The 15,280-nt window shown below is 47.0% G+C and overlaps 1 protein-coding gene across 2 annotated transcripts in view; it reads right to left on the bottom strand.

Moving 5' to 3' along the window:
• Positions 1 to 9,897, bottom strand: part of ATP8B1 (ATPase phospholipid transporting 8B1) — a 54,018-nt gene extending 44,121 nt beyond the window's left edge. The window contains exon 1 of one of the 2 annotated variants that reach the window (XM_090285454.1): positions 9,697 to 9,897. In XM_090285454.1, coding sequence (XP_090141580.1) covers positions 9,697 to 9,877 — 181 coding nt within the window. In that variant the 5' untranslated portion in view covers positions 9,878 to 9,897. The remainder of the gene's footprint in view (positions 1 to 9,696) is intronic. The other variant, XM_090285455.1, reaches the window with a different exon arrangement.
• Positions 9,898 to 15,280: the final 5,383 nt, after the last annotated feature.

Genomic DNA, 15,280 nt, shown 5'->3' with positions numbered 1-15,280 from the left:
GCCCCTTGAGTGGACTCTTAAAAGCTATCCCCTGGAAGGAGAGAGGAGAGAGATTGATACCAGCAGCAAAAGCAAAAGGCAGGAAACGGTTTGGCCGGGGTTCAGATGCAAAGAGCTGGGTATCAGGGAACCACAGAGTGGCTTCCAGGAAGGACAGGAGACAAGCGGAGAGCCACGTAGATGGATGGGGCCTTGGACCACCATGCCAAGAGCAGGGGAGACCCAACACTGGGCTCAAGGCGGGGAAGGGTATGGACAAAGTTTGGTGACCTGTGTCCCATGAGCAGCTGTGAGCGTGGATTTGAAGGGAGCCAGTCCAGAGGCAGAAGACCACTACAGTCATTGAACGGGGAGCTGATGAGTGCCTGGCCCCGAACTAAGGAACTGGAAATGGAGAGAAGACAGATCCAAGAATCACAGGAGGATGGCTGCCTGACTGTGGGCAAGAAGAAATGAGAAATGAACATGAAATAAGAATGACTCCAGATGCGATTTTGGGTGGCTGCATGGGCAGAGCCAACACAGAACACCTAGAGAGTGGGGAGGGGGGGGTGGATAAGTCTAGCTGGGGGTACAGTGCATCTTGGGCATGGTGACCTGAAGACCCCTGTAGGACACCTGGGTGCAAATGTCCACCCATGAGCTGTAGAAACAAATCTGGCACCGGAATCAGAATTTTCCCAAGATCCCAGATGGATTCCTGCGCATGTGGGCTGCCCTGGATCCTAATGGAATCCCTGAGGGCTTTCTATTTAATCACATCCTGTTGCCCAGTTATTCTGAGAGAGAGAGAGAGAGAGAGAGAGAGAGAGAGAGAGAGAGAGAGAGAGAGAGAGACAGAGAGAGAGAGAGAGAGAGACAGAGAGAGAGAGAGAGAGAGAGACAGAGAGAGAGACAGAGAGAGAGAGACAGAGAGAGAGACAGAGAGAGAGAGAGAGACAGAGAGAGAGAGACAGAGAGAGAGGAGAGAGGAGAGGAGAGGAGGGGGTGGTGTGTGGAGAGGAAGAGGAGAGGGAGAGAGGGAGAAAGACATTTCTTTGGGTGACTTCTACCATTAATAACCTACATTAGAGCCCTGGCTGCTGTGGCTCAGTGGATTGAGCATCGGCCTGCGAACCAAATGTCACTGGTTCAATTCCAAGTCAGGGCACATGACTAGGTTGCACGCCAGGTCCCCAGCTGGGGGCACGAGTGAGAGGCAACCGCACAGTGATGTTTTTCTCCCTCTCTTTCTCCTTTCCCCTCTCTCTAAAAATAAATAAATAAATAAACAATTTAAAAAATAAAATAAAATAAAATAACCTATGTTAGAGACGCAGGTTCCAAGCCGGCAGTAAGAACAGCAACAGCCATGTTAGGTCCCATGAGCAAAGGCTCCTCTCTCAATTCAGCCATAAATGACACTACTCAGGATCAAGTTCTAGAGAACCAGACAGCACAGTCTCACGCCCCTCCCCCATTACAAATCACTCAGCACAGGAAGGCCACCCCTCCTCCCCACACACACACCCTTTATTTTACAAGCTGCCAGTCGCTGTGATGTTCTTAAGGCTGAAGTGGTGACAGGCAGGCCCTTTACGGCCAGCTGGAGAAAGAAATTAAGTAGTCAGAGTGGAATTGTCATTCTGGTATATGTCAAAAATCGAATCAAGTGGAAAACATCCCTCCTCGGTGTGCTCCAAGGATTTCCTAGGGCTGGTATATTTCAATGGACTAGCTTAACCTGTTTCCTGATTCCAGACAAAACAGAATTCATAGATGCTCAAGAGATCCACACCCTTGATTCCAGACTCTTCTCTGAAGTGGGCACTTCCACTGGGCTCACAGCTGCACAGGTTTCACTGATGCCACATCCAGGGTGAAGTCACACCGAGGACACGTCTCCCTGGCTCCCGAGGCTCACGTGGTGAGTGGTGACTGCTTTAAACCTTAGTGACCAAACATTCCACCAAAAATACTGTCAGCCAACAATCATTTCACCCCTATGCAAAGTTCTGAGTTGGAAAAGACTTTTAAAGAAATGCAGTTTTACAGTTTCAAGTACAGACAGCAAGCCGACCCAGGCACGAAGAAAGGACTTTGGGGACTGCACAGCACTATTCAGCTTTGAAAAGATAGATAGATAGATAGATAGATAGATAGATAGATAGATAGATAGATAGATAGATGGCGCTGAAGCTTTTGTGTGAATCATCTCCAGCTCCAAGTTGTGAAATCGGCATCTAACATACAGAAGCAGTTCTAATAGGCAGTAGTCCACGTCCTTGCTAACCTCACAAGCAGGAGAATGTACGCAAATGTGCTGCCGAGTGTCTGTGCTAAGTGTGTGTGTGTGTGGGGGGGTGAGGTGGGGGAATGCATGAGTGTTTATGGAAGGAGAGGGGGCAGGTACCACTGTAGAGGTTCCTCTCCTGAAGCCCTTTCCTGGACTCTCCCTCTCCCTGAGAATATGCTACTCCCATGGGCACAGCAAAACCCCAAGGTCAACCAGGTATTGAAAGGACTGCACTCTGGAAACTGAAGCTCAGTGCCATCTATTACAGTATGGTTAAGAATGTCAATTCTGTCATTTCCCAGGGGCAGGCTGCACCGTTCTTGTCCATTTTTTACTACCTCATCCTACATTTCTAATTGCTGGCCAGCCAGCAACGCAAGTGAGTGTCCCGTAAATGTCTCAGACAACAACCCTCTCTTCGGCCCACAGAGGGGCTCTGTCCCCACTGCTGCGCATCCCCACAAATGTCTCTGCTATCCACTGAGGCAGGAAGCACTTTCCAAGGGCAGCCGCAAGGGTATCTCCCACCCTGCACCGTGACCTTGCTACTCCCTCATCAAGAAGGGGCATCTGATTTCCCTCACCTCGAATCAGGGCCGGCCTCAGTGACTCTCTTGTAACCAAGGGAACGGCGCACAAGAGATGCTGCCTGAATTCTGCAACCGGCTTCTGCTTGTACCTCCTGGGAAGATGGTCCTTCTTAGGGCACTCCCATCGCAGCCCAGCACCCTGCTGGAGGAAGCCCAAGGGTGCTCCCATCCAAAGACCCAGGTGAGGCTTTGAGTTATCCAGCTCAAGTGCTGGACATAGGAGTGAATATTAATCCAGGCCCCAATGGTTCAAGTCACCTCAGTTGTTCAAGTTTCCACAGCTGAGACCCCAGACACCTTACAGCAGAAAGAAGCCGTCTGCACTGTGCCCTGCTGGAACTCCTGACTCAGAATTGGTGAGCATCAGGAAATACTCATTCTATGCCAATAAGTTTGGGGTGGGGTTTTTTTTTTTTTTTTTTAATGTAGCAATATCCACTGGGGTGCCTAAACCAGAAATTACTCCTCAGGTCTCCTTTGCCCTTGACCCTCAGATGTAATGGGAATGGGATTTGTGAACACCAAATCCTTAACAAATAGGATGTGTCCCCTCTTCTCCACCCTGGACATGTTGGTTTAGATTCTCACCACTTTTTACTTGGAGCATTGTCTGCTCCCTTCTCCCCACTGCTGCCAACATGGGATTTCTAAAATAAATTCATGTACCCAACACATATTTATTGAGTGCCTATCATGTGCTCTACATGGGACAGACATGGCCTTGATTCTCATGAAGCTAACAGTCCGGTGGAGAAGAGCTTCATTGGTCACACAGCCACTCAAGGGCATTATAAACGCACTTGGGGATTGCAGGTAAGTGCAAGGGGCTCTGGGATAATACAGGAAGGGGTCTGCTCCAGGCTGGGGCTGGGGCCAGGGGTCGGACAAGGCTTCTCTCAGGAGGCGATGCTTATGTTGAGACCTGGGAGGGGAGAAGGAGCCGGTCACAGGGGAGGGGCTGCTGTAGGCACTGGGAAGAGTGGATGGAAAGTCCTGCGGAAGGGCAAGGCTTGCCATGAACCAGGAACTGAGGATAGGATGGCGTGGATGGCACACGATGAATAAGGCTGCAAGCTGTGGGCAGCCAGCTAGTCGGGAGAGGAAGACAGAATGAAATCACAGGGGCCTAAGCAGCCAAGAGAAGGAGCTGGAATCAGAGTCCAAGTACAACGAAGACTTCCCTGATGAAGACCCGCCTGAGAGCAGCAAACATGGCTATGGAGAGGCCATAGTAGGAGATGGCCACTATCCACCTCCCCAGGTTATTTTCAGCCCAAATTGCTTTACTGGCTCCCTCAGCCTTCAGGAGAGGAACCAAACTCTTCATCTAGGCTCCAAGAATGACTTGCAATTCCCTGAACTCTCAGCTCCTTGAGCTGCCACGCAGCCTCTGTGTGGAATGCTCTGTTCCTGGGACCACTGGGGTTGACTTAGGTGTCACACTCACTCAAAACTCAGCCAGGTGTCCTGACATTCCAGGAAGCCTTCCTTGATCAGGGAAGGCCACGGAAGAGCTCCCCTGGTTTCCCACTGATGTCCCTATTGAAGCGCCCACGCCTTTAATCACTCACGCCCGCTGAGCCACTACAGCATGCCAGGCCACAGCCTGGTGTCCTGACACCAGCTGGGAATAGGACAGATTGGACCCCGGGCCCTCGTAGTGCTGGCAGATTGGCTGAATGATGGGCAACCAAAGCCCACTGGTTCCGTTTTTAAATTATCCTGTGATAGGGATGAAAATGTGAGTGAGCACACACTCAACCTCTGTTCATACCACCCAGGCTTAATTTCACTTCCTCTGGGTGCCCTGTCACCTCCCCCCTGCCACAGAGTCTCTGTATGTGGTCTGCTCTTCTGGGCACTTGTGTCCCTCCCCTCCCCTAATTAATTCCTTTCCACAAGGAAGCCCATCCTAACCCCCTCCAGGGCAGACTCCTGAGTCACAGCTCTTGGAGTGGAACCACAGGTCAATCCACCCAAAGAACAAGTCATTGCATGAGTGAGGCTCTTTTTGCAAGTTTCAACTTTGTCCCCATGGTTTCAGATGTGCATGGGTGGACTTGTCCATAAACATCACTTTCTGCCTTCCCTGTTTGAAGAGATTCATGCCTTCATTGCCTGCAGGTATGCTGAACTATCTAAGATAAGCCAAAGACTTTATCTGAAAAACCACTGGGGCATAGGAAAGCCCAGGGGTTAGCAGAAATGTCCCCTGGTCTGCAGACAGACAAGGCTGTGCTAATGAGAGAGGTATATAAGATGACAGAGGCAGGAATGACACCAAATAAATAAAATGTTCCTCAATATGTGGGCCACACCATTGCTGGGAAAACCAACTGTTCTGCATTCTATTCATCTTTTTGTCTACTCGTGTTTGGACTTGGGGACAGAAGGACCCATGGAGAAGAATTTCTGCTGCAGCTGCAGCTGCAGCCTGGGGGGGTTCCAGGAGAATGGGACTGCCCCAAAGGGAAGTCGAGGGGCCAAGATGATTTGAGGATAGAAAGATGGGAGAGATGAGGAGTAGGGATAGAAGCGTTAGGTTTGGTGTGAAAGACATTAAGGGAAGAACTGGTGTGTGTATGGGGGGGGTGTGATAACAGCTAATACTCATTGAGTACTTACTGTGTTCTTAAAACTAGTCTAAGTCCTTTACACTTCCTTTCTGCCTTACTACTCACAGCCACCCGGTGAAATAGGTACTAATATTATGCTCATCTGATAGACGGGGACACTGAGGCACGGAGAGTGGAAGTCCTTTCCTCGAGCTCACACAACTAGAAAGTGGTGAAGCCACCAGTCTTCACCCAGGGCCCTCCCTCATCACCATCACGCATGTTGCGTGTCAGAGTCATGCACAGAGATGAGGTGCCTGAAGCAGAGGAAAGGGATCAGCCTGCCAAAGGAAGGCCTGTAGCAAGAGAACAGAGGATGAATGGAAATGCGGACACTTTAAAGATGAGAAACAGGAGTGTCGGGACAGGACGGATCCCCTGTCAAGGAGTCTGGCATTTCCTGAAGGAGAGGCTGTTAAAAAGGCCAAGCACACCAGAGAAAATGGAGGTTGAGAGAAGACAATTGATAAAAGGCTCCCTGGATTTGACACTGGGCTCTTGGTAACCTTTGAGAAAGTGTTATCCAGCCCTTGCTGGGTAGCTCAGTTAGTTAGAGCATCATCCCCATACGCCAAGGTTGTGAGCTCAATCCCTGGTCAGGGCACATACAAGAATCAGCCAATGAAGGCATAAATATGTGGAACAACAAATCGATGTTTCTCTTTCTCTTTCTCTCTCTCTCTCACACATATACACACACAATTATAAAATTTTTTTAAAAAGGAAAATGTTATCCATAGAATAGCCAGTAGCCTATGGAGGGGAAGAACCCAAGAGAACGGGAGAGCTTGGCCGTGAGAACAGGAGACAGGAGATTGGGACCAGCCTGAGGCAGAAAGCAGGATTCCGGTGAAGAATTTCCAGTGGACAGGGAGGCGGTGGGTGTATCTGTAAGCCAACCAGAGCGAGAGCATGGGAGAGTTCATTAATAAAGCCACGCTGCCAAGGAGGCAGGAGACAGCTTGTGTATTACGTCCCCAGGCTCAGATGAAAGAGCCCCCTTGCACTGATCCGGGGACCCTCTCCAGAGCACCTCTTTCTGCCCAAGGACTCATCCCTAAGCTGGTTCCTAACTGGCACAGAGTTACCCAAGGAGCTGATCTAGTGCACCAGGATGGTAAACTAAGAAACAAACAGAAAGACCCAGCATCCTGGAGTCAAGGAATGTAAGGAAGCCATGGTTGAATGGAATTAAGTTGGTTTCTTTAAAGCTGAACGTCTCAGATCCTTTTATGTCAATGGGCAGCCTTAAATTCCAAGACGATGACGAAGAATTCTGAGTTTCTGGGCACAGGAACCACAGTCTTTGTTTCCTGGAGCATCTGGTGGCACTAGTGTTTCCCAGAACACACGGTAGGAAATACCATTCTGTTCCAGTGTGTTCATCACGCAAAGAGAGTGTGCATCCCACAGCACGGAAACACCCTCACCCAGTCCTGTCAATCCTTGCCCAAAGGAAGCTAAGGGTCAGGTTCCTTTAGTCCAATCTGTGGGCTTATCTCTTCCTCCACAGCACAAACAGTACATTCAGACAGCATGTTTGCACTTGTTCTTAAACCTCACGGCACTCAATAAATGTCCTTCGACCGAAAAGCAGTTGCAGTAAAATGTCAAGACAGACAGATGATGCTTGAAAGGTCAGAGTGACATTGACTTTAATTGGGAAAATGCTGCCCTGACTGGTGTGGCTCAGTTGGTTGGGGCACTGTCCTGCAGACCGAAAGTTCGCGAGTTCGATTCCCAGTTCTTGTTTCTCTCTCACATCAATGTTTCTCTCCCTTTGTTTTTCCCTCCCTTCCCCTCTCTTTAAAAGTAAATAAATTAAAATTTTTTTAAAACATTGGGAAAATGCCCAAGTGAGAAAATGGGGAGAAAAAAGAATAAGAAAGATGGAAAGAGGGAGTTAGAGGAAGAAGGGAGGGAGAAAGAAGGGGAGAAGAAGATGGTTGGGGGTGTGTGTGTGTGCCAGGCAGAAGTAGGAAGGGAGGGGGCAGAGGTCTAGCACTTACTGAATGCCCTCTGTGTGTTTGGGAAGGGCAGACAGAGGTGTCAGGACAACAACATTTTTAAAAGTCACAAGCAAAGTCATTTGACAGGGGTTTTGAGAAATGAGAACCACCAAATTCTTCTAGAAGATAAGCTGCCATCAGAAAAAGACTATGAAGAGACCAGAGCAAGCCTGAGCACCCTCAATGCCTGTATTCGGAGGGTAGAAATTGACAAGAAATGTGACCTGCCAACGGAATGATCAGGAAAGAGCCCTGAGCGCCAGAATGTGACGGCTGAGTTGGAAAAAACCAGAGGTGAGAGCTGCCACCCACTTCGTGCTTGTCTGACATTTCTGCAGGCACCCAACCCCAGTCCCTTCACTGCGCCCTTAACCACACATCTGATAGCGCTGACACAGGCAGCAACAGCAAAGTTCACTCTCCGCCCCACCCGCCACCTCTCTGCCAGCTCATCAGATAGCTCCATATGGCAGAGATTCCAAGACTGCGATATGAAACGCAGAGGTGCAGTGGGAAAGGAATGGGGAAGAGACCCGTCCCTGCACTGTCTGGGCAGTCAGCTAGAACTCCTCGCTAACCTGTCAGTGCACACTATCCAGCCTGGACCTGTTAGGACAGAGGCCACATTCCTGTGCAGATTGGCAGTGAGTCCATTTTAATTTAGCTCAATTGTCATGACTTCTATTTAAAGGCAGAAAACACTAACGCTTATTATGCAATAGCTTAAAATTACAGCCAGAAGTTCACAGGAAGGTCTAAACATTCTACATGTTTGATAGGGAAAGCTGGGAGCAGGCAATACAAATTGATGGCCTCCCCAGGTTTCAGAGCCTGTGGTGGGAGGGGCCCCACGTGGACACATGGCTTTCCTCCCATCGTGACCCTTCCCACACAGAGGAGCCAAAGAGAGGCAGCACCAGACCAACGCGGGGTGGGGGGGATCACTGCCTAGGTGTCCCTTTCTCCTCTGCGTGAACACTGAAAAAAGACCAGTTTAACCAGACAGCAGAACCCCGGGAGTAGAGACGGGGGTTCTGGGGGTGACAGGAGGGAAGCAGACTTCTGGGGAATCTTGGAAGGCAGACCGGCAGTGACGGAGACTTTGAAGAAACCAGATGAAACCAGAAACCATTCTGATAGAGGCGGTGGAGGGGTGTGTCTGGAAAGTCAGAAGATCAATTTCATGGAGATTTCTGTGAATGGGAAAGTTATTTAGCTGGAATTCTAGGGACCTTGAGGAAACATGTTCAACCTGGAGCAAGGCTGGGGTCCAAAGAGAAAACCATCAGCTTCCTCATGGAGCAGAAGAGCTACAAGAAAAGACCACACTTACTTGCCAGGGCAGCAGAACCAGCTGGAAATGAAATAAAAAAGCCACCAGGGAAAAAGCATAATTGTGAAAGTAAGCTATATTGCTTTTTTTCAAATCCTCACCTGAGAATATGTTTATTGATTAGAGAGAGAGAGAAAGAGAGAGAAAGAGAGAGAGAGATCGATTAAACTGGTTCCCTGTAGTATGTACCCTGACTGGGGATCAAACCCACAACCTAAGTATATGCCCCGACCGGGAATTGAACTGGCAACCTTTGGTGCACAGGACAATGCCCCAGCCAGCTGAGCCACCCAGCCAGGGCAGTAAGCTGTGTTCTGTTACTCTAAATGTCAGACTGTCAAGAAACATCAGTTGAGCTGAGTAATTGCAGCAGGAGACAGTGTGGCCCACAGAGCCTAAAATATGCACTCTGTGGCCCCTAACAGAAAAACATTTGCCAGCCCTGGTCTAGCTCCTGCCTTGAAGCTGCCTTGATTCTGGGCTGGTAGCAGAGTTTGCTCTCTAGCAGGCCCCATGTGGCAATCAGAGACTCATAAAAAAACTTCATAGAGTCATAGAGAGCCCAAACCATCTTATATTCACTAATAAAAAAACAAAATGTATGGTAACTCCCAGGTCCCCGCGTGCAGTAACAAGCAAATCCCTCCACATACAACTCCCTCCTAAAACTAACAGACACTAACGAAGGCCTTGTCTTCCTGGGCAGGACTTGTCAGATAGGGTAGACCAGACCTACGCACGGAGGACGATGTGCACTTCTCTAAGCCCATCAACCACTCTCTCAGCGGCATCCCGAGATAGGAAGATGCCGCCTGGATCATCTAACACGGGCCATTCGTCCTTTGCTGCCATTGCCAGGTCCCGGAGCGGTTACCTTTTCTGAACGTCTCCCGTCTTTCTTCCGCTTCTCTGTTGACTCGGTTCTGTGCTGGTTCAACCGCAGGCCCCTGGTCTTCAAGTTCATCTTCAGTTTCATCATCACTGTAGGGAACCACTTCATCATTAGGCTGAGAATCCTCCTCGAATGTCGTTTCTGAGTCTCTTTTTCTACTCATTCTGCTGGTAAATGGGAACTACCTGGTTTAAAAGAGAGGGAAACCAGAGTGAATTATGACCTGTGCCCAGTTTTTGGTGGAATTCTGCCTGCAGGTGGTTACAATGTCCTTTGAGCAGAATGTTATCTTACTAACAGGTAAATACACCTGAATAATGACCCCAAAGTTAAAATTATCAAATTATCATGCAAATAAGAACACAATCATTCATCATTGATTAAATACTTAGGTGAGAATTAACAACAACAAAAATGTAGCTTCAAAAAATTTTTAAAGAGGGGGGGTGTAGACAAACTTTAAGGCTGTATTCCAAATTGTGGATCTCAACCCAACAAAATCAACTGGTGCACAATCAACACTGAGATAAAATGAAACATTATAAAATATTAGTACAGCACACATAGTAAGAGCTAGTCTCTTGGTGAGACAGTTTTACAAACCAATGCGCACACACATTTATTTGCGTTGTGGTTCTTGACGGAACTGAATTTTTCTTACTGTGGATACCATTTACCTAACATACCTGGTTTCTGCTAACACTAACATTCTGAGTCTTCACTCCAATACATTAAGTACAAGAATAGGTCCTCAAAGTTTGCTAATGACCTTCTGCACACACCCCCGAGCCAATTTTCCTAATTGCCACCACCAGCTGCCTGTATCTACAATTTGTGTTTGTGTGTATGCCACTGTACGGAGTGACTCGACCAAGTGACAAGGACAACCTTGGTTACATTTATATTAGGAAAACATTTACACAAATTCTTCAGGACAGACATACAGCCTGGCATTATTTACATAAGCGTCACACTGCTGTGTACTCAATCCTGTCAGTAATAGCACCTCACATTTACTTAGTGTTACGAGCACACCAGGCCCCGCCTGGCATGCTTTATAGACACTGACCCGACATTGCCCACACCACCTGGGTGAGGGTATTATGGTTACACCTGCTCTACAGAGGAGAAAGCCCAAATTCTGCCACATGGAATAACTTGCACGATAATTACTAGAAACTTTTAGCCAAAACAACTGCTTTCGAAAGAGAGATTTTTCTATATTTCTATCCTGTCATGTTACAGTTTGTTATACATTTTTAATCAGGTGTTTGCCTTGAATGGAACTATTTAGCTGATTGCATGCTTTGTACTACATCTAGCCGCTCAGACATCTAAATTTTTATAGCCATTCTTGTACATCTAGGAAATGTTCAAATACCTATGAGGCTTTTGTCCAGTGTTATTTAAAATCGTAAAACCCAGAAACAACCTGGATGTCCAGTGGCTGGCAGCTGTGGACGTAAACTATGGCCTCCTCATACTATGGGGACAGATCGAAATTGGTATTTAAATCATGATCACTAGGGTTTTTAATGACATTGTGAATATCCAAACACATTAAGTTGGAAGGTGAGATTTATGACCAAAATGTTAATGAAAATCAATAATATTCTTGGGGAAATTAGGCATTCTAGTCCCAGTTATTCACACATACACTTATTCAATTTCCAAAATTCCAATAACTGCCATGCGTGATTTTCAGTGAGGTGATGCATGTCAGTGTTTAGCCTACACACAGTACTCAAATGTTCATCATCGTTATTATTGTTAACAATTATTTCCATAATTAGAAAAAATGTTATAATCACCAATGCAATCATATGAGTATCTATCCCTTCAGGCTTTACCACCACTTCTAAAATGCACCTGCCTCTCATTAGGAGGTAAAATATTACACTATTAAAAAATATGAGTATACTTAAGCCCAGGCATACTCAGTTATAAAGCCTTTTAATTGCAGAGTGAAACATTTTTGCTCTTTCCTACATGTCTGTGGGCTATTTCTTGGGACTTCACACGCACTTAATTGGCCTTTTTGTGGTTTTGTAATATCGTAGCATCAATGCTTTAGCTAATACTTAAATTTATGTAATATAGTCTCTTTTTAAAATCCCCAAACTCTTAAAGGCAAAACTTTCACCGGAAATCTTTCACAACAAAAATAATAAAGCGGTTACCACTTACTAAGCACCTACTACGTGCCAAGCAGCCATTATCATCCCATCTTACAGATAAGTAGACTGAGGCTCAGCTGGTCAGCAGCAGGGTCAGGATCTAATCTCTCCATTATAGGGGCAAAGAAAATATCGAAATGTCTGAAAGCACCACCTTATAGAAATATTTGTTGATTGTAGTAAAACATGCATAACAAAGTTTACCATTTAAACCATTTTTAAGAGTATGGTCAGTGGCAGCAAGCACATTCTATAGAAACCATTTGTAAGTAAACATGTATCAGCATTACTTCCAAGCATCTCCACGCTTATTTCTCACATTAAGACTGAACCCAGTCCTACGAGGCAGGGGGAGGAGACAAACAAATACAAAGAAATAGATTAGTCAACCATGAGAGTGTGATCCCAAGTTAGCAAGACATTGATAACCGGCCAAGTCACACCCGAGCGTGCCCCACAGGCCCGATCGGTGCCAGAAGCCTGGGAAGCCAGGCAGGGAGCGCTGAGCTACATGGGAAGTTCTCCGATGTATGTGGGTGTGCAACCCAGGCACTCAACCATGCGCAGGACTAGCTTAGCTCTGTCATTTAAGAGGGTGAAAGAAAAATCAGGAACAAATCATTTCTTTGAAGCCCTAGCCAAGGCTTTCCAGGTCTAAACCATAAGCCCTACAAGGCAGGCGCTGTGTATACTACGGATGTGGAAACCCTGTGGCATGTCTCACTCCCGCTCACCCTGTGCATTTACTCAGCCTCCCTCTAGGTGTCGGCGACTGCATTGGGCCCCGGGAGCAGACCTCTTGGACACTTCCAGGTTATTGAGGGTACAAATAACTACACCTGACAACCCTGAGACAAGGTCACCCCTACCCAAACGCACACCTCCACTCCATTCTTTCCTCCAGTCTCCACCGCCGCAACCCTAATCCAGTCAACCATCCTCTCTCTCCTCTAAAGTTACAAGTGGACTCTAACTGGACTTCCTGCAAGGACCTCCCACAAGGCCACCAGAGTCCTGTCATTCTCTTGCATGTGGGTTTCCATCCTCTCCTTCTCAGTGCATGAAAGGCAATGATTTTTAAGACCAAGACTCAAAGACTATTTGCCATAGGCAGACAACACTCCTCACTCCCTAACTCGACCCCTCCTGGTCCTTCCTAAGGAGGGGTCCTTGATAAATGTATTGGTCAGAGCGCGCCGCACTAGCGGGGGGTCACGTCACTCTTATCACCGGAGTCTAATGTTTAGGATATTGCATGGGTCGTCCCCACCTCACCATCTGCATCTGCTCAACACCCAGGCCAGGGTCTGCTCTCCAGCAGCAGCAAGCCCAGCGTCCTCCTCGCTCTCTCTTCTGCCCCCACCAGGCAGCTCTCTGGTTAGTGGACTCTAGACTTTTCTGCAGGCTGCCTAAAACAAGTCTGGGGTTGGGGGAGAAAGTAAGGGGGAGGAGAGGGAGCCAAGAGGCCTTTACACCAGAGCTTGATTAGGGGCTTTTTCAGCGTTTAACAAAGTGGTACCTCATTTTCCGTCCTGCCTTTTGTAGTATTCAGCCGTCCTGGCCATGAACCCCAGAAGACAGGAGGGGTAAAGAGCAGGATATGCAAACTTGGACCCCTAACACCCATCATCTGTCATCTTTGAATACGTGGTCTGAAGTCCTTTATCCCCTTTGTGGGGGAGGAGGTGCTGACGGAGAGAGAGAAAGGGAACCCAGGCAAAAAGAATCCCCTTTCTGCCTTTGCCTTGTGACTCTGAAGCTAGAAGGGGTGAGAGCACAAACTTTCGTTGCTATCACAGGTTTCCAGATTCAAACAAAGGGGAAGTGGGGACCAAAAAACGATGAGTTTTGTCACTGTTGGGGTATGATCCGTGCACACACAGGGCAACAGTGAGAACTCAGGCTGAGAAAGGCCAAGAGTCCCTGGTCAATGATATCTTTGCTGCATAATTTGATTGGTGTCCAGAGAGACCCAAGCTTAGACAGGAAGTATGAATCACAATATTCATTTTTGTTCATTCTTTGTCATCTCTTTTACAGCTTTTAAAGTCCTTGACAAGAAAGGGCATTTCTAAAATGTGTTTTTTCTTCATTTCATTTGCTTATTATTATTAAAGATAATATAAAATATGTAACACACATGATATAATAAATTTGTGCATTATATTTGTATATGTTCTATACTGTGTATGTTCTTTATTATATGCTCTATGTTAAATATAATAAATGACAACTCTGGCAGGCAGAATCTACAATCCCCTCCCCATGAGAGGGGCCTGAACATAGAGCCTTGTCTTTTTTTAGACTTCATTTACTTATTCTTAGAGAGAGGGGAACGGAGAAAAAGAGGGAGAGAAACATTGATCAGTTGCCTCTCATACACCCCTAACTGGGGACCTGGCCTGCAACCCAGGCATGTGCCCTGACCAGGAATTGAACCGGTGACCTTTCAGTTTGCAGAAGGACACCCAACCCACCGAGCCACACCAGTTGGGGCCAGCCTTGCTTTTAAGCAACAGATAATGGGACGTCTAGTCCATGATTAGATCACAGGCGACTGTAACTTCCTTCTTGGCAGCCAGCTCTCTTCCTTTCCTGGCTTGATAAAGCAGCTGCCCTATGGAGTAGCTCATATGAGTCAAGACACTGAGTGCGTGCCCAGCCAACAGGCAGCAAGGAACTGGGGTCTTCAGTCCAACAACCCTCAAGAAAATGACTTTTGTACACGTACAGCATGGTGACTATAGCTAACAATGGTGTATTATATATCTGAAAGTTGCTAAGAGAGTCAATCTTTCAAAAAAATTTTTATTGATGAGAGAGAGAGAGAGAGAGAGAGAGAGAGAGAGAGAGAGAAAGAGAGAGAGAGAGAGAGAAAACATCGATTTGTTGTTCCACTCATCCATACACTCATTGGTTGCTTCCTGTATATGCTCCAACCGGTGATTGAACCTGCAACCTTGGCCTTCCAAGACAATACTCTAACCACCTGAGCTATCCAGTGAGGGCCTAAGAAAGTCGGTCTTAAAAGTTTTCATCACAGAAAAAAATTTTTGTGACATTTTGAGGTGAAGGATGTTTAACTTAGCGTGATCATTTTGCAATATATACATGTGTCAAACCATTATGTTGTACACCTTACATTAATACAAATTTATGTCAGTTATATGTCAATAAAACTGAAAAAATACATATTTTTCAAAGAAGAAAAGGAAGTACAATTTGCCAACAACCTCATGAACTTGGAAGTGGGTCCCTCCTCGGTCCCGCCTTCAGATGAGACCCCAGCCTGGGCGGACAACTCAGCTTCAGCCTTGGCAGAGACTGAAGTAGAGACCCTGATTCAGCAGCGTTCAGATTCCTGATCCACGGAAACTGTGAGGTAGCAA

The sequence above is a fragment of the Furipterus horrens genome, unplaced genomic scaffold (assembly GCF_987537825.1).
Source record: "Furipterus horrens unplaced genomic scaffold, mFurHor1.1.pri manual_scaffold_8, whole genome shotgun sequence".
Taxonomy (NCBI): domain Eukaryota; kingdom Metazoa; phylum Chordata; class Mammalia; order Chiroptera; family Furipteridae; genus Furipterus; species Furipterus horrens.
The sequence above is the reverse complement of the archived record's forward strand: the minus strand, read 5'-3'. Positions and strand labels throughout refer to the sequence as shown.